At 34.4% G+C, this 20,615-nt stretch overlaps 1 protein-coding gene across 1 annotated transcript in view; it reads left to right on the plus strand.

Annotated features, from left to right (window-relative positions):
* XPR1 (xenotropic and polytropic retrovirus receptor 1) overlaps positions 1-20,615 on the plus strand; it is a 212,720-nt gene that overhangs the window by 143,990 nt on the left and 48,115 nt on the right. The window contains exons 4-9 of the mRNA XM_047076861.1: positions 423-646; positions 3,525-3,674; positions 3,944-4,027; positions 8,743-8,824; positions 17,984-18,174; positions 18,391-18,570. Coding sequence (XP_046932817.1) covers positions 423-646; positions 3,525-3,674; positions 3,944-4,027; positions 8,743-8,824; positions 17,984-18,174; positions 18,391-18,570 — 911 coding nt within the window. The remainder of the gene's footprint in view (positions 1-422; positions 647-3,524; positions 3,675-3,943; positions 4,028-8,742; positions 8,825-17,983; positions 18,175-18,390; positions 18,571-20,615) is intronic.

A 20,615-nucleotide genomic window follows, 5' to 3' on the forward strand; every position in this document is an offset into this window, starting at 1 on the left:
ATATACCTAGGAGTGAAATTGCTGCATCTTAAGGTAACTAACTCTATGTTTAACTTTTCGAGAATGGACAAACTGTTTTCCAGATTATAATGTGGCTGTACCATTTTGCATTCTCACTTTTCATGGCTTTTTAAATTCTGTATCTTCATCTGTAAAAACAAAGGGTACACTTGAGGTTTTACAGGGAGGGAAACGTGGGATAGAATGATAGGATGAAATGTTACACCAAAACATTTTTTTCCTATCCAGTTCTAAATATTACATGTAACATTTTTTTTCCTAGAAATTTTAGGGAAACAAACTGGAATAAATACTAAAAATTCAGAAGTCAGTGAGAACTTTACCAGCTTTTTTATCTTGAGGTTTTGAAATTCTTTTTTCTTTATTTCTTTCTTTCTTTCTTTTTTTTTTTTTTTAAACAGAGAAGCTTGCGGAGGCTCAGCGCAGGTTTGCTACACTTCAGAATGAGCTTCAGTCATCACTGGATGCACAGAAAGAGAGCACTGGCGTTACTACACTGCGACAACGCAGAAAGCCAGTCTTCCACTTGTCCCACGAGGAACGTGTCCAACATAGGAATATTAAAGACCTTAAACTGGCCTTCAGCGAGTTCTACCTCAGTCTTATCCTGCTGCAGAACTATCAGGTACTTCAGTTTTTACCCTGGAGAGTGGAATCTTCAAATAATTGAGAAATTTGGAATTAACCTTGAACTATACTAATGGGCCAATCCAAAAAGGGAAATCTTTAGCATGTCATTATTTTTTAGGTTCTTAATGTGATTTCAGTTGTTCTAATTGGCTAAAAACCACATATCAAAGGTAGCAAAATAGTGTAACAAGGTTTCTATTTTGGGGGCACCTGGGTGGCTTAGTTAACGGTCCGACTTCGGCTCAGGTCATGATCTCACGATTCGTGCTTTCGAGCCTCACATCATGCTCTGTGCTGACAGCTCAGAGCCTGGAACCTGCTTCAGATTCTGTGTCCCTCTCTCTCTGCCCCTCCCCCTCCCCCGCTCCCACTCTGCTCTGCTCTCTCTCTCTCTCTTTCTCAAAAATAAACATCAAAAAAATTTGTGAAAAGATTTCTGTTTTTGAAGATCAGTTTTTGAAAACTTTTTGTACAACATTCACTATATTCACTCACAGTTTGCTTCCTAATGGTTTGCTTCCTGTTTTTAGAGGCATCTGTGGTAGTGGTGAATAGAAATAAGAAATTGTATATGTTTACCCAACCACTGCTGGCTATGTAAGAGCTTTATATTCCTCCAAACCTATAGCAAAATTTCCACAAAGGCAACAATTAGACAGTTAACTTTCCTGAAACTAACACTAATAATATTATAAAAGATACTGACTTTTCAATTTACAACTAACAATCCTTCCAATTTTATTATCCGCAGACTGCAATATGACTCTGTGATAAAAAAATCTTTATGGAATTACTGAATCACTATATTGTACACCTGAGACTAATGTAACACTGTATATTAACTACATTAGAATTAAAATAAAGGTTTTTTTTAAGTAGAAAAGAATTCTTGTGAGAGAAAAGAAATTAGGTCACAGCAAATATATATAGAGACTGAATATCTATGCAATTAGGATATATGACTATTTTTAAAATCCAATCTGTAAAGCCTTACTACCATGTACATTAAATTATGGAAATTGAAGGCATTCATTAATTTCTAATTCTTTACAGATTTGTTTACATAGTTGACTCTATAACAAATTTATAGAAGAACAGATGATTTGTTCAATAATAAACATTTCAGTAGGCAAAAGCTTCTCTAATCTCTAAATTTAGTGACTTTGCGTACTATTCTTTTTCCATTTTATTGTGATTAGTACTGATAATCTGTGGTTACAATCATCACAGGATGAAAACTCAAGATTATACAACAAAAGTATTCTAGGGGTAAATTGGGAGTTTTAAAATAAGAAGACATTATAGTCTCATATCTGCAGTAATGTAAGCTGTTAATGCATGTACTTATTTCCATCTCTTTCATAATTCTGTGTTCTTTGATAATTTAATATTTTATCATTCAAAGAAGAATAGTAAAGCATATCATGAGAAATTATTTTCCTTTGAAATTTATCTATAGCATTATAATTTATATTTAAAAAGAAACAAAAATGTATTCTTTCTTATAATGCTGTAAAACATTAACATTTCATATTTCATTGATTATGCTTGTGTGTTACAGGGAAATACCCCTCTTAAATTTTGTTTTATTAACTTTCCCAGCAGCTTTTGTGTGGGGTCATTATGAAAAGCTCCTTGGGGGGCCTGGATGGCTCAGCTGGTTAAGCTCAGGCCATAAACTCATGGTTTGTGAGTTTGAGCCCCACATTGGGCTCTGTGCGGACAGCCTAGAGTCTGGAGCCTACTTTGGATTCTGTGTCTCCCTATCTCTCTGTGCCCTCCCCCACTCATGCTCCCTCGTTCTCTCTCTCTCTCCCCCCCCCCATCAAAAACAAATAAACATTAAAAAAAAAAGTTTGGGAAAACAAAAATAATCATTAATTATAACAGTTCTGATCCATTCTCTGTTCTTTGAGGCTGGCTATTCTGTAAGAATATATTTATATTGAGAGTGAGGAGAAAGGAAAATTGAAAGCAGTCTTTAATTCATGGTGTATGCACCCCAAGGAAAGTTTAAGATGATTTATTAAAGTATGAGAAAAAAAATTATATACAAACTAGGAAGCATGCAAAGTCTAATTTGGAGTCAGTATTCAATTTTTTTACTGATAGGACTATGTGATCAACAAATTTGGAAGCCTCTGGTTTAAAGAACCGTGAAAAGCCGGTTTCTTGCTTTTTCTTGCATGTTGATCAAAAAAACAACAATTTGAGAATGTAGAAAAGTATACTATTTTGATATTGTGGAAATGGAGAAAGAGTGCAAGCTCTCACCCACCATCAGTGAAACCCTATGTATGTGATCACTTCTACTGACTCTCTTCACACTCCCATCCCCAAACTGAGAATGGATAGAAGTAAAATGAAAGTTAAAAGAAATAGATGATTTTCCATTTTTCCATGCTGGTTCATAAATGGTTGCACATTAGAGGTAAAATACATAGCTATGCCAGTCCTTCGGAAAACAAAACTAAGAAATGTAGTCAATGTATGATAAATCCAAACATTTTTCTGACAGTCTTCTTTTGATCATGAAGCAAAATAATACGAACTAGCCTTTTTGAGAATATTGTAAATAAGAAAATGGAAATAAAGATGTTTTGAGTTTAAGACTTTTGTTAATTTACTTGAAATAGAAATACTAGGATTCATAGTTCAGGGTTTCTTTTATTACTGATGGTATACTACCTTGAAATAAACAAATGGAATAAGAAACAAGAGTCTTATCTTTTTAGTAGTAAATGCTTGTATGAAAGCATTGCCATTTCTCTCAGTACTCAGTCCTCAGTCAGCTCATCAATGCATAGTGCTTATTGTTTTCCTTCTTTTATGGTGGTGGAAATTACAGTAGTTTTTCTCATTTCTTTCTGTAGAATCTGAATTTTACAGGGTTTCGAAAAATCCTCAAAAAGCATGACAAGATCCTGGAAACGTCTCGTGGAGCAGATTGGCGAGTGGCTCATGTAGAAGTGGCGCCTTTTTATACGTGCAAGAAAATCAACCAGCTCATCTCTGAAACTGAGGTATAGTAATTTCATTTGTGTGCCACATATTTTCAATGAAATTAATGTCTTATTTTTAATGAAATAATTCCTCATCTCTGTTCCCTTTTTGTAATTACTTGCTGGCTTTGAATATAATAATCTTATTCATGATTTTTTTGTTTTGCTTTTTATTCAGTATATAGTCACCAAGAGGTTATCAGAATACCATATGTATAAAAGGTTCAGAATTATTTATGTATTATTCAAGGTTAGTATAACCTGTGTCAAAATTTAATGTGTCTTTCTAGGCTGTAGTGACTAATGAACTTGAAGATGGTGACAGACAAAAAGCTATGAAGCGTTTACGTGTTCCCCCTTTGGGAGCTGCTCAGGTTCGTATTTTCTTCCAGTTGTCTGGTCAGTTGGTTTTGTCTGTTTAGTAATCAACATAATCTATTTAGCTGGTAAAATTCTAGTTTCATTACTTAAAAAAATATGTCAGCCAAAGTTTAAAAGTAGTTATTACTATTGTTATTTCATTTTTAAACTATTAAATGCCACATCTCACTTCATGATGAATTATAATGTCTTCTCACCTTTCTCTTCTTATTCTGTACTCCTTCTCTTGTTTATTTTTATTGACATCCTAACTTCTGGGTCTCCTTAAATGATTAGGATGAGGTTTTTATTTCATGATATGTGGTGGAGGATTCAGGTATGCTCGGGTACTGCATATCTTCATCCAAAATGCCAAGGTTCTAAAAAAATTTCTAAAAAAATTTATTAAATGATGTCTACACAGTAGTTATACCAAAACATGTAAATGATATATTCTGTGTCATAAAACCAGTTTCAATAAACTTAAAAGGATTTAAGTCATAGAGCATATGTTCTCTGACCACAGTGGAATGGAAATCCATAACAAAAAAAGCTTCCTTATCCTAATAAAAGGCAAAAACCTACAACTAATATTATACTTAATGATGAAACACTGTATGCCTTCTCCCTAACTAGGGACAAAAAAGGAGATTCAGTCTAACCACTTTTATTCAGAATTGTACTAGAGATTCTAGCCAGTGCAGGAGGGTAGGAAAAAGAAATAAAAGGCATTCAGATTTAAACAAAGAACTAAAACTGGTGGGGTTTTTGCTGATGACATGATAACCTGTGTAGAAAAATGCAGTGAATTATTAGAATAGCTACTAGAACTAATAAGTGAGTTTAGCATGGTTGCAGAATATTAGATGAACATATAAAATAAATTGCATATATTTGTGTATATATATATATACATATATAATCAAGAATAATTAGAAATCAAATTTTTAAATGCTGTTTATAATTAAAATAGAAATATATAGGGATAAACTGACACAAGATGTACAGCATCTTTACATTGAAAACTAAAACATTGCTAAGAGAAATAAAGAAGACAAATGCATGAGAGATATACCATGTTCATGGGTTAGAAAACCCAATATTTCTAAGGTATCATTTCTTCCTAAATAGATCCATAGATAAAACACAGTCCAGCTCAAAATCTCAATAGGTCTTTATATTTATTATGTATGTATAACTGGTTAGCAAATGTAAAAATTTATATGGAAATACAAAGGACCAAGAATAACCATAAAAACTTTAGAACAACTAAGTTGAAAGATTGAGACTGCTTCATATCAAACTTATTAAAACTACTGTAATCAGAACAGTGTGGTATTAGTGTCAAGATAGGCAGGTAGATGAATGAAACTGAATAAAATGTCCAAAAATAGACCAATGAATACATGGACAAATGATTTTCTTTTTTTTTTTAATTAAATAATTTTTTTTTCTTTATTTTTTAGGGAGGGAGAGTGTGTGAGTAGGGGAGAGGGGCAGAGTGGGGGAGAGAGAGAGAAAATGAGAATCTTAAGTAGGTACCATGCTCAGTGTGGAGCCCGACACGGAGCTCAATCCCATGACCCTGGGATCATGACCTAAGCTGAAATCGACGCTCAACCCACTGAGCCACCCAGGCGCCCCTGGGCACTAATTTTCAATAAAGATGTAAAGACAGATGTAAAGATTTAAGTACAACTAATTTTTAATAAAGATGTAAGGACAGTTCAGCTTAGAAAGGATAGTCTTTTCAATAAATGGCACTGGAGCAATTGGCTTCCAACTGCAAAAGAAAAACATTAGAACTCCACATCATATACAAAAATTAATTTTAAGTATACCTAAATGAAACCGAAAACTACACATTTTTGAAGAAGATACAGGAAAACATCCTGATGGCTGGTTTATGCAGAGATCTAACAAATAAAACCAAAAGCACTTCATCAAAATTTAAGACTTCTCTTCAGAAGACAATATTAAGAGAATGAAAAGAAAAGCAACAGACCAAGAGAAAATATTTACAAAATATATCTGACAGAGGATTTGTATTCAAAACGTATAAAGAACTCCAGTACTCAAATATAAGAAAACAAACGACGTAAACTAAAAGTGGGCAAGAAATCCGACCAAACACACAATCAAAGATGGATAAGTAGCAAGTAAACGTAAGTGGATGTTCAATATCATCAGTCATAGGGAAATACAATTTAAAACCATAATGAGATAATGTATACCTGTTAGAATGATGACACACTAAATGTTGGAGGAACAAAAGCTCTGACATCTCATATACTGCTATTGGAATATCAAATAATACAACCATATTGGAAAACAATTTGGCAGTTTCTTAAAAATTAAACCTTTATCTACCATATAATCTAGCCATTACACTCATAGGTATTTACCCAAGGCAGATTGCAAGCATATTTTCATATAAAGATGTGTATACAAGGGGCTCCTGCTTGCCTCAGTTGGTAGAGCATTCAGCTCTTGATCTTGGAGTCATGAGTTTGGGTGTTGAGCTTACTTTTAAATACATACATACATACATAAAATCCTTTTTTTAAAAAAAAGATGTGTATACAAATGTTTTGTAGCAGCTTTATTCATAATAGCCTAAAACTGGAAACAACTGATATCTATCAATTAGGTGAATGGATAAACAATTATGGTATATCCATACAATGGCATACTACTCAGCAATAAAAAGGAATAAACATTGATATATGGAACAGTATGGATGCATCTCAAAATAATTACACTGAGTGAAAGAAGCCAGACCAAAAGAGAGTACATACTCTATATGGTTTTGTTTACCTGAAACTCTGGAAAATGCAAACTACTATATAATGACAGAAAGGTCCATGATTGTCTAGTGGTAGGATGGGTATGGTGAGAGGAAAAGTGTTACAGAAGGGCATGAGGAGTCTCTTGGCGGGGGGGCAGGGAGGGGGCGGGTGAGACATATGTTCATTGTCTTGATTATGGTGATAGTTTCATAAGTGTTTACTTATATCAGAACATCAAATTAGATACTTTAAATGTGTATGCTTTAATATATATCAGTTATATTTCAGTAAAACTATTAATAATAAAATTAATCTCAAAAAATTAAGGTGTTTCTGAATGCATGAAGAGTTGGTAAAGCTAAAAAAAAAAAACACGTAAATGGTTATCTTTGGCGACGGGGGAAGGTTTATGGATCTGGAAGGGTTAGAGATGTCAAAGTTAATAGAAATGTTCTGTTTCTAAAGATGAGTGATAGGTATAGGCACACTTTATTATTCAGTTCCTTAACAGTTCAAATACATTTTATGTGTTCTTTCCTATATGATAAATTACACAATTTTTTAAACTAAAGAAAAAAAATTTTAAATACAAATGACTGTCTTCCCTCTGGATGCTTTCAGTCTTAAACTAACAATTGCAGGTACCTGTTACTGATTAATAATATGTAAGTCGGAGGGAGTCTCAATTTTTTTTTCATTTAAAGGTTTTTAGAAAACATTTAAACCATCTTAAATATAATATCACCTTAAAAACCAGTAGAATCTCTTTATAACACTCATTGCAAATATTTAAATCCACAGTATTTTCTCTTTCCTGTGTTTCTCATCCCTTTACTTTTAAAATATCAGGTACTTTCTTTTATATTAGAAAGCAGTTGATATAAATCTGCATTAAAATGGAGAAAAATATTCTTTAACCTTTATAGTCTGGAGATTCAGATATACCAGTCTCTTGAGAATCTCTAGCATGTCTTTATTATTATTTTTTTTTAAAAACACAGAACTAAATTTTTTTTTAATGTTTATTTATTTTTGAGAGAGACAGAGACAGAATGTGAGTGGGTTAGGGGCAGAGAGAGAGGGAGACACAGAAGCAGAAGCTTCAGGCTCCAGACTCTGAGCTGTCAGCACAGAGCCCAACACGGGGCTCAAACTCACGAGCTGTGAGATCATGACCTGAGCTGAAGTCAGACACTTAACCGACTGAGTCACCCAGGCGCCCCTCTAGCATGTCTTTAAAAATTCACTTTAGGGGCACCTGGGTAGATCATTTGCTTAAGCATCTGACTTCGGTTCAGGTCACGATCTTGCAGTTCATGAGTTTGAGCCCCACATCAGGCTCACTGCTGTCAGCGTGGAACCTGCTTCAGATCCTGTCTCTCTTCCTCTCTCTCTGTCTCGGTCTCTGTCTCTTGTCTGCCCCTCCCCCACTCATGCTCTCCCTCTGTCTCTCAAAAATAAACATTAAAATAAATAAATAAAAATTCACTTTAAATTATCCCAGTATTAATAGTGTTAGTATAGAAAATAGTTGTTAATCTTTTCACTGTCTCCATGGTTCCTTCTACCAATTACGTGAACTCTGAGTAAAGAGTGACTTACAAAATTTAAAGATGTATACATTGTAAAAATGAAATTGCACTCAGGTTTCTCCTATAAGGAAAACTCAGTGTATGTATACTTTGACGTCTATGATTATAATCTTGTTTATTTAGTAACTCAGATTTCTGTAAAAGAATTTGAATAACTGGCTACTCTGTTTTCATATTATAGGAGGATGAAGGATGTTTCTCTGGTTCTGATTTATAAAAATTCAGTTCATAAAATATCTTTGTTTTCATGGTAGAGCTTTGGGATTCATAGTACTAATTTATTAGATCATATGCTAAATGTATGCAGTATTTTGCCCTATACCTGGCATGCTGTTTTTCTTTCTACAGCCTGCACCAGCATGGACTACTTTTAGAGTTGGTCTGTTTTGTGGAATATTCATTGTACTGAATATTACCCTTGTGCTTGCCGGTAAGTCATTTAAAATTTTAAGCTAAATTATTCTTACTAATATGCCCATGTTATATTCTGTCCTTCTGTCAAAGCTGGTATCAAACTAACAAAGCTGCTTCTGAAAGAGAAATCTGTCAGGGTTGTTTTTTGTTCTTATAAATGACTGGGAGAGATGGGGCAGTGTTTGGTCATTTGTTTAGTTTGCTTTTCCTTTCGGACATATTTCCTTTTACAACATTACTAGTTTATGACTTTTGTTCTCCATGTTTTCTAGTTTTTATGTACAATTTCTTTATACATTTTCAGAGTTCAGTTATCAAGAACCTCAACTCCCTTGTTCACAGATGAGAGTAAATAAGATTACAAAATTTGTGCACTAAAGTTGATTTATTTTGCTTCTTGGAGTCTTTCTCACATCCTTTCCAGAACATATTTACAATTACTCCATATAATTTTAAGAAACTGGGTTGTATAATTTGCTATCCTCTAAGTTACGAATTAGAAAGAGGTAGAAGGGATTGCTGGAAGCAAGTGCACTCCCAACATCTAGAAATGATATAACAGCAAGGGAGGCATTATCTTACTAAACCTCCCAACAGAATTTGACATAGCCCTCAGCTGCATTTGACATTGTGAATCATCCCTTCTTGAAACTCTTCACTTGGTTTTGCTGGGGAACCACCTTCTGCAGCTTTTCTTGTTAAACTTTGCTAGAAGTTCTTTCCAGTCTCCTTTGCTAACTATTCTTTTCTTTGTGACATCTAAATGTTGGGCAGTACTGCTGGACTAAATCCTCAAATTCTCTCTCTGTCGACATTCATTTCCTAACCAGGCAATTTATTCAGGCTTATGGCCATAAATATTACCTGTATGGCAGTGACTCTCAAGTACGTCTACTCTCTCCTCTGATATCTAATTGACTATTTGGATAGTAATAGGCATTTCAAACTTACATGGACAAAAATATTTTTTACCCCCAAATACACTTTCTTTTCTATATATCATCATTTTTTTTTCATCAGATTCTCAGGCCAAAAACCTTTAGCCTCTCTTTTCTCTCATACCTTATCTCCAATCCACCAGCAAAGCCTGTTGCTCTATCTTTAACAGTGTGTGTGTAAAGTACAGTTGACACAGTGTCAGATGTTTCAAATGTACAACATAGTGATTCAACCAGTTTCCATTATGCTGTGCTTGCCACAGTGTAGCTATTATCTGTCACCATACAACACTTTTATAATACCTTTCATCCCTGTGACTTGTTCATTCTGTAAGTAGAAGCCTGTACTTTCCACCCCCTTCACCCATTTTGAATCTGACCACTTCCACCAATGCCATCCTTGTATAAGCAGCCGTGTCCTGTTAGTGTACCGCACCAGCCTTCTGAACTGGCCTCACTGCGCTCACTGCAGCCACTCTTGCCTCCTCATAGCCACCAATATCTTTTCTTTTCTTTTTTTTTTTTTTTTTAATGTAAGTTAGATCAGATTGCTGTCCTCCTCAACATCTCTCTATGGCTTCTCTTACAATAAAGTTGAACCTTCTTTCTATAGACTAAAAGACCCTATAGGGTCTTGCCCCTATGGGCTTTCTGACTATACCCTGTCATCCTCCCCACACTTGGTCTCACTGTGTTTCCAAGTACATTTATGGTGTTCCTTGAATATCATCCCATCTATGAACCCTTGCAATTGCCTAAGAGGCTTTTTCCCTAAGATGTTTGTGTGGCTTACTTCTTCACTTCATTCATACAGTCTCTGTTCCAATGCCACTTCTTCACTGAGTCCTTCCTTAATCACCCTACCCTAAAATAGCCTGTTCTGTCTCCTCAGCCCACATTAGTTTTTTTCAGAGCACTTTTAAGTACATGACATAATATTACATATTTATGTTTCTTTTATCTGTTTTCCCACTGGAATGTAAGTTCCTTGATACCTGGACTTTTGTCTCCTGTTCACCATTGTATCTCTAGCACCTAGAATACTGCCTGGGTCATAGAAGGAGCTCAGAAAATACTGGTGGAAGAGGCGACTGGATGGCTCAGTTGGTTACGCATCCAGTTTGAGCTCAGGTCATGATCTCGCAGTTTCGTGGGTTCCAGCCCCACGTTGGGCTCTGTGCTGACAGCTCAGAGCCTGGAGTCTGCTTCAAATTCTGTGTCTCCCTCTCTCTGCCCCTCCCCTACTTGTCCTCTGTGTGTCTCTCTCTCTCTGTCTCAAAAATGAATAAACATTAAAAAAATAAACAAAATATTGGTGGAAATTGGAATGGATGAAAGAGGACAGAGATGGAATTAAATGATAAACCAAAAACACACAAACAGCAAAAAAGACACAAATCTCAAAGGTTCTTGCATTCAAGGACTTTTACTTTAAGGGCAAATAGTCATGGTATACCTCAAGAGTCTGTGTACTTATGCTTATAATGATAACTTGAATCATTAATAAAGGATTAAATTTTGCTCAGGAAAGTCTACAAAGAAACTTAGAAATAGATGGTATTGTGGAGTGCCTGGGTGGCTCAGTCAGTTAAGCATCCAACTCTCGATTTTGGCTTAGGTCTTGGTCTCATGGTTCAGTTCGTGAGATCGAGCCCCGTGTCAGGCTCTGCACTGACAGCACAGAGCCTGCTGGCCATTCTCTCTCTCTCTCTCTCTCTCTCTCTCTCTCTCTCTCTCTCTCCTCTTTCTCTATACCCCTCCTCCGCACACCGCACATGCTCTCTCTCTCAAAATAAATAAACGTAAAAAATACGATGGTTTTGTATAAATATCCATTATATTCTGTTTTCAGTGTTTAGTAATCATAATAGTGCCTGAACATGAAAGTTTCTATCACTGTCACAGTTACTATTCTCAATTGCAGGGACTGTGTATTTTCATTTTTCGTATTTTAGGTTCCTAACACAGTACAACACATATAGCAGATGTTTAGGAAAAAATTTACCAAAGTTGTTTCTCCTCATTAACATTCTTAATTAAGATTGTCAATTACATATTATGAAATTATAACCCAAGCTGTAATGACTCTTAGAGAGTATATGAACTTGACCTATTGACAGTGTGTTTTCATTTGTGTTTTTAGAATTCTCCTTCCTACCAACTATTGAAAATTACATCTAATAATTATGGCCCACTGTAAGCTCATGATTTAATATTGGTATAATTTATTATCATATTTTAATCTAGTTCTGTTTCTTTAAGTGAGTGCAGTCTTCTTATATAGACTGCATGGGAGTATTATAATAAAAAACCTAACCCTAGATTATCAAGCCAGTTGTTAAGGAAGGAACACTGACTTGTCTTCAAAAGGCCTAGCCTGTATCTCAGTCTCAACACTACTATTTGTTAATTGTTTTGGTTTAAGGATATCATTTAACTTCTTTTCATTTTTTTAAATGTTTATTCATTTTTTGAAAGAAAGAGAGACAGAGAGAACAGAGCATGAATGGGAGAGGGGCAGAGAGAGAAGGAGACACAAAGTCTGAAGCAGGCTCGAGGCTCCGAGCTGTCAGCACAGAGCCCAATGAGGGGCTTAAACCCATGAACCATGAGATCATGACCTGAGCCGAAGTCAGAAGCTCAACTGACTGAACCACCCAGGCGCCTCTCATTTAACTTCTTTTAAATAATTTCCTTATTTGTTCAGTGACTGTACTACCTTAAATTCACAGGGTTATTTTAGAATTCATTCATTCAACAGGTAAATTTTATGTACCTCATAATTAAGCTTGATGCAAGCCTTAAGAGATATAAGAAAATCCCTTTCCTTATGAAGTTTTTTATGCCAGGGAGATTAAGACATATATTAAAACAATAATAATATACTACAAGATGGAAAATGTTAAATGTTCTAAGCAGGTCAAAGGAACAAAGTAATTACTTTTAAATGAAAGCATCAGGGAAGACTTTATGAAGGAGATGGCATTTATGCTGGATGTGATGGAATGAAGGGCATTCCAAGAGGAGACAGATGAGTAGAGATTTAGTTGGTGGGGGAAGAGCGTGGGGCATAGGAGGAGGGACTGGGTTATGAAGAAGAGAAATGAGAAAATCACCTAGTGTGAAGGAGATAGCTTGAGACCACTTCATGGACATCAGCTAAGAAGTGTAAGTGACACATGTTTATATAGTTGTGAAGCACTACACCAATATAAATTATATGGAGTATATAATGGGAGTTGTTCTTTCTAAGAAAACCTCAGTCATTTATGTGTGAAATTTTTTCTTTTATTTCCAAGATGAGTGTGGTGATGTTGTCATCATCATCATCATAATTAAATAATAAGAAAAAATAACCTTCATTTTTTTCATGTGAGTTGAAAAGAAATTTTTTTTTAATTCAGGGACAAACTCAGGTTTTGTTTTCTTTTGTAAATATAGACTGTTTTATGAGACAGCCTCATTTGTTTTTTAATGTGTGGTTTCTGCATTGTGTTCTCTCACCTCACAACTCTTCTTTGTTTGATCTTTGTGTGTGTGGTCGGTGGGGGGGAGGCAGGGTAAGTGCACAGCCAGCTGTCTATGCTTATTTATGTCCCAGCGGGTACTTGAAAGATAACACAGAGAGAGAAGCGCAGCAGTAGTAATGCATGTACAAGCACGATTCTTTTTTCATTCACATCAAAAAATAATGTGTGTAATTGCTGTAGTTTCTCCAAGGGATTCGATCTGATACTTAATAATTTGTCTGAAACTCACATATTTCAGATAACTTAGTTTTGAGAAGATGAGAAGTTACCTGATTAGATTTTAAAAAAATTGTTCTCTTACAGATTTCTAGTAACTGTTATTTAATTTGATACAATAACAATATATCATATTTCATTTTTTGGTTTGACAGAGATAGGAATTTGACCATTTAAATGTGTTTAAATGTCACGATGTGTTTATAGAAGGGTGTGAAATAGCCACTCATACACTAATAGTAAGAGTATTAATTCAGTGTCTTTGGAGGATAATTTGGCAGTATATGTAAATTTTTAAATACAGTCACTTTGGTTAAGCAATTTTATTTCGAGAAATTTATCTTACAAACATACTTGAACAGGATGCCAAGGACATATATGAAAGGAGGGTATTCCTTGCCATTTTGTTTGTAGTAACAGTGTCCTAGAAACCACTCAAATGTACATCAGTTGGGAATTATTTAAAAAGCTAAATGATGTTATTTACCTCTGTGCAATGAAATACTGTGAAGCTATTCAAGTGAATGAGTGAAAATGGGTATAGTATTTTGGAGTGCTAGATGTGTAGTTAATGTGTACTGTACTGCTGAAAACATGCATATACATGGATTTGCTTGGGTACCTGGTTTCATTTCTTTTGGATATATACCTAGGAGTGGAATCACTTAGTTATGTTGTAATTCTATGTTTAATCTTCTGAGGTACCACCAAATTGTTTTGCATAGAAGCTGCATAATTTTTCATTTTCACCAGAAATTTATGAGGGTTCCATTTTCTTTACACCCTTATCAGTGTTTATGGTTTTCCTTTTTATTTATTTATTTTTTTAATTATAGCCATCCTAGGGGCGCGTGGGTGGCCCAAGTCGGTTGGGCGTCTGACTTCTGTTCAGGTCATGATCTCACGGTTTGGGAGTTGGAGCCCCGCATCGGGCTCTGTGCTGACAGCTCAGAGTCTGGAGCCCACTTTGGATTCTGTGTCTCCCTCTTTCTCTGCCCCTCCCCTGCTCACGCTCTGTCTCTCTCTCTGTCTCTCAAAAATAGATGTTAAAAAAAGTTAAAAAATTATAGCCATCCCAGTGGGTGTGAAGTAGTATCTTGTTAATATTTTGATTTGCATTTCCCTAATGATTTTGAGCATCTTTTCATGTGCTGGTTGGATATTTGTATATTTCTTTGGAAAAATGTCTCCCCAAGTCCTTTGCTCATTTTTTGAGTTGTCTTCTTATTTTAAGTTACAAGAGTTCTTTATATATTCTGGGTACTCAATCCTTACCAAGATACGTGATTTGCAAATATTACCTCCCATTGTATAGGCTGTCTTTCACCTTCTTCATAATGTCCTTTGATGCAAAAAAGTTTTGATAAAGCCTGATTTTTCTATTTTTTTTCTTTCTTTGAACTAACTTTTGTACATGGTGTGAGATAGGGGTTCAGCTTCATTCTTTTGCATGTGGACATTCAGTCATCCCAGCACCATTTGTTGAAGAAAATATTCTTTTCCATTGAATGATTTTGGCACTCTTGTTGAAAACTAGTTGGCCACACGTATGTAGATTTATATCTGAACTCCCAATTCTGTCTGTATGTCTGTTTTTATGCCAGTACCACACTGCTTTTTAGTAAATTTTTAAACCACAAAATGTGAGTCCTCCAACTTTGCTCTTCTTTTTTCAGTGTTGTTATAGCTATCTGGGGCCTGTTGCAATCCCATGTGAATTTGAGGAATGACTTTTCCATTTATATATGCAAAAAAACCAAAAAACAAAAAACTAGAATTTTGATAGGGATTGTATTTAATCTCCAAAACACTTTGGCATTGCCATTTTAACAACATCAAGTCTTGTAAGTCCATGTACATGAGATTCCTTTTAGCAATGTTTGTAGTTTTTATTGTACAAGTCTTTCACCTCTTGAGTAAATTAATTCCTAGGTGTTTTATTCTTTTGGGTGCTATTGTAATTGGAATTGTTTTCTTAATTTCATTTCAGGGTGTTCATTGCTGATGTATACAAAGACAACTAAATTTTGTGTGTTGATCTCACAGTGTGCGACTTGGCTGAATTTATTAGCTCTCGTAGTTTTATTGTGCATTCTTTGAGACTTAGGATTATTATTTTTGTTTCCTGGCTGTTGTATCTATGGTTTTTGCTTAAGAATCAGGATCTAAATCCATATAGAGTTTTTTATTTATAATCTGCTGACTAACCTTGCTATCATGCTTGATCCTTTGTAGTCCCTTTATGTAAGAGCTGGAGTAGCCCTTTAGTATTATTAATTGGTCTTGTCACTTATGTATAAAACCTTTCATTGGCTTCATATATTAAAGTAAAAGTTTAAGTCTTGACAAGATACTATAAAGGTCCTACCTGATCTTCTCTTGGCTAACTCTTTATGACTTTACCTCTCATTTATTTCAATTATAGTGGCCTTGGCCTTCTTCCTGTTCTTGGAGCACCGGGCTCATACCTATCTTAGGGCCTTTTGTACTTACTATGTGGAGCCTTATTCTTCCATATACTCACATGATTCATTCTCTGTTTCCTTAAGATCTCTGCAAATGTCATCTCCTGAGAGGTCCTCTTCACCACCCTACCTAAAATAGCATCTAATAACATCATTCTTCATCCCCTTACCCTACTTTTTTTTTCTTCGAAACCTTTATGACAGTATGACATTATACAGAATAGAAGTTTCCTGAAGACATATATTTTGTCTGTTGTTTATTACTGAATCTCCAGTTCTTTGAGTGGTGTTAGGTATAAAAGGCATCTAATAAATTTTTGTGAAACTAATGAACAAAATGAGGTTTCCTCAAGCAAAAGGAAAAAGAAACTGATATATACTGAATACTTGTTATTGTTTTAGGCATGTAATATATGTTGATCACATTTAATCTTATTTACAAACTTAGGAGAATAGATATTATCCCCATTTTCCAGCAAGGAAATGCAGACTTGGAAAAATAAAATAATTGCCTTAGAATAGCTAGAATTTTAAGTCTGGTCTTTAGTATTTGACTCCAAAGCAAAGGTTTTCACTACCCTGTTATTTTTAAATTATTAAATGCGATGTACTGTAGGAATACAAAGATAACTAATAAATGGTTATTTAAATTAAGTATAAGCCAGTATATAACTACATTTCAAGTGAGTCTAATAAATTTTATAGTTATATGGAAAATTGAGAAATCATTAGCCAAACTGAAATGTTTGGCACAGACTAGGCTCAAAACGAAACACTGATTCAATAAATGTATGAATAGATAAGGATTTGGCTCTGAAATATTAAGTAAAATTTGAATTGGTACAAAGAGCAAGACCATTTTAGGTACAGGGGACAATATAAGCAAGTGTGAAAAAGCAAACTTGTGAAAAGACTAATAAAATTTATCAGGAGATAAGAATTAATGTTTAGGAGCCTTGTGAGATGAGTTTGGGAAAGTGAGTTGGAGATCCGACTGATAGAGAACTTGAATTCCAAGACCGTGTTTGAATTTACAGTAACTGGAAGGCTATAGGGTAATAGTGGTACTACACATTTGTATGGGCATATGGACAACAGAATGTAGTGGTTAAGAGTGTGCGCTTTGGAGCAAAACTCTCTGAGTTAAAACTCTGGCTCTGCCCTCTACTAGCTTGGTAATCCTAAGCAAATTATTAAACTTCTCTGTGCTCTAATTTCCTCACCAGTCAAATGGAGATAATAGTTTTTAACTCACAGAACCATTGTGAGGATTATATGAATTTTTATATATAAAAATTAAAAATAAATTTAAAAATAAAAAAGGGGGAGGCTGGGTGCCTCAGTCAGTTAAGCATCCAGCTCTTGATTTTGTCTCAGGTCATGATCTTATGGTCGTGAGATCGAGCTCCACATCTGGCTCTGTACTGAGTGTGGAGCCTGCTTAAGATTCTCTCTCTTCTTCTCCCTCTACCCCTCCTTTTTTTGCTCTCTCAAACAAGTAAAATGAATTATTATATGTCAAAATATAATAGAAAACAGTCCTTAGCACATAGTAAGCATTCTGTAAATATTAACTGTTATCATTTATATGACATTTCAGTTTTCACTTGCTTTCATTTTCAATCGCTTTTATATATCACATTTCTTTTAATCTTCACGGCAACTCTGCGAGGTAGGTAATACTATAACCAGTGTAATCACTGAACAAAGCCAAGGAAGTTATGTCATCCCATATGTGATTCTCTGTATTTCTGTGATTCTCTGTATTTCTAAGAAACTAATGGAACAATGGACTAACATGCCCAAAGTGAAGTTTTAGGGAAATCATTCTGGTGAAATTTTGCAGAATGAAATGATGAAGGGAAAGAACCTGGAAACAAGTTTATCATGCTCTTGAGATAATCTAAGCTTAGGCTTTATTTATAAAAACTTTTTATGCCAAGGACTGTGTCATCAAGAATTATGAGGAAAGACAATTAAATGAGACATTATGAATTTTCTAACTAACTAATTGATATTTTTTCAGCTGTATTTAAACTTGAAACAGATAGAAATATATGGCCCTTGATAAGAATCTATCGGGGTGGCTTTCTTCTGATTGAATTCCTTTTTCTACTGGGCATCAACACATATGGTTGGAGACAGGCTGGAGTGAATCATGTGCTCATCTTTGAACTTAATCCAAGAAGCAATTTGTCTCATCAACATCTTTTTGAGGTAATCAAAGCAAGACATAAAGTCCCACAAATATAGTTCACGTTAGCTATATCGCTGGTTTAGTGGGTGCTGAAATCCATCTTTTACCTGAGGAAGATTATTGACTTAACATCTAAACATTTATCTTACCTTTGTTTTATTGAAGATACTTCTGAGTAATGGAAAAAATAAAAATAACAATCTTTCTCTTTTCTTTTCTTTCCCATCCTTTATCAGATTGCTGGATTCCTCGGGATATTGTGGTGCCTAAGCCTTCTGGCATGCTTCTTTGCTCCACTTAGTGTCATCCCCACATATGTGTATCCACTTGTCCTTTATGGATTTATGTTTTTCTTTCTTATCAACCCCACCAAAACTTTCTATTACAAATCCCGGTTTTGGCTGCTTAAACTGCTGGTAAGTCCAGAAATTTGTCTCCCATTTTTAGAGTGGTGTATTGGTCATTGGCTTTGTCCAGGAGGAACCAAGGCTGCTGTTGCACAACTCCAGAAGGCATGGTTCACTTTGTAATCTATGTGAGTGGTGCTCTAGCTCCAAGGGTAAAGAATATGGTGTAATTGGTACACCTCATGTTGTATAGTGCAGTGGCCCTGGGAGAAATACTTATTCATGCAGTTTTTTTCCTCCTAAAAGGGAGTATGAAGTGTCCAGATATTGAAATTATTTTGCAAATTAATAATAAATAATTCGTGATCTATTTAAGTGCCTTATTATTTAGTACAGATTACTTAGCCAGCTGTGATAACATGTAGAACTCTGTGAATTTCTTTTTTTTCCTTTTTAAAAAGTGGTAAAACTATTATTTTCCTGTCAAATTGATAGAAATAGTCAACCAAACATTTTTATTTTTATGAAAGATTCATTCTCTAAAATCAGTAAGCATATTTTACCAGATTACCAGGTTTAATTTGAGAAACTGACTTTGATTCTTGTTTATAATACATTCCATTTCTTCTTCCACTTTACCTATTTTTTAATCTCAAAATCTCTCAATTTAAACATTAGGATATAGAATCTCTTGCAAAAATATTTGCTGTATTTTTTGTAATGGTGTAAAGATAGCTTGGGGAAGGGACTTCTCTTAACTCCTGAATTAAACCAGCTCTGTTTTGAAAATTAATTGGTAATGTTCTCCTGTAATTATTTCTTAGGTTATGAATTACAACTAACAGTAAAGTGAAGATTAGTGATTAAATTGACTAATCTCTACACATACTTTCAGAATTTCTATAATAATTGCCTTACTCTTTTTCCTACCTTAGAAAAGTATACTACCTTGAAAACTAGAGTATTCTTTTTCCTTTTGCATATCCCTTACGGTTAGCAGAACTTTTTTCTTTGTTGTTGCTGTTCTTAGCAGTACATTCCCTATATATAGCATTATTTAAATTTTTTGAATCTGAAGATATAAAATATGCTCTTCCTATTAAAAAAACATAGTAAGTAAGCACACAACAAGTAAAAAGCCACTTATATTCCAGTACAGGTAAGTATTTATAGCAATCAGGAAAAGAAAATGGCCTAGATCTCCTTCATGTTTTTTCCCCAAAGTTGATTGTTATTTATTTGTATTTCTTATTTATTCTGGTAGGATTTTTACCACAAATTGAGAATATCCCTATTTTCCTCTAATTTCATTAAATACTAATAAGTAAGAGAGCAAATCATTCCTGTTATGTATAGCACCACTAGGCCAAACTGTAGGTCTAAGTGTAGAACTTAGATGTACAAGAGTATTTTGAAAAGTCTTAAGTATGTAATCACCTTTAACACATTTTATCATCTAGAACACATGATTCTTAAAGGATTTTTTGTAAGACAGAAGAAATATTTGGACCATTTTTTTCTCTCTTGAAATTCATATTAAAAATAAATCATTTCCCGTTAGTACAACAAAATTAGATTACCTTTTTTATCTTGAGATTATTTGTCATTTTATTGCTAGATTTTGTGGAGTTTTAAAACTTATTTGCACAAAAATGTAGTATTCTTCTGGTTACAAGGAAATAATGTTAAGATTATAAATACCTATTATTTCCTGCCTCAATTATTGTAAAATCTCTATAAAGTTATTTTGAAATGAGGTTTCAAAGACTCAGATGTTAATACGATTGCATCATTGCAATAACGGAATGATATCGTTGTGTGTTATGTGAACATTTTCCCAGTACATCCTTCTCTGTTTAAATAGTTAGCTATGATTGATGCATGACCAGTTACTCTTATTAGCGAAATGATTCCCCATTGAGTAGACATTTATTAATGCATTTGCTGTATGTTAATAAATGAGGATTTATGGATGGAATAGGTTGGCAATGATGATGTAATAAGGAATAAGAATAATAAGTGTGCTATCAGAATCAGTGAAATGCAGAAAGAAGCATTGTGGTTTGTTATATTTATAATAATAATTGTATACAGGAAAATCTTACACATATAAA

This window comes from Lynx rufus, unplaced genomic scaffold (assembly GCF_022079265.1).
Source record: "Lynx rufus isolate CCGP_SWC_20201006 ecotype Redwood Valley unplaced genomic scaffold, mLynRuf1.p SCAF_15, whole genome shotgun sequence".
Classification (NCBI taxonomy): domain Eukaryota; kingdom Metazoa; phylum Chordata; class Mammalia; order Carnivora; family Felidae; genus Lynx; species Lynx rufus.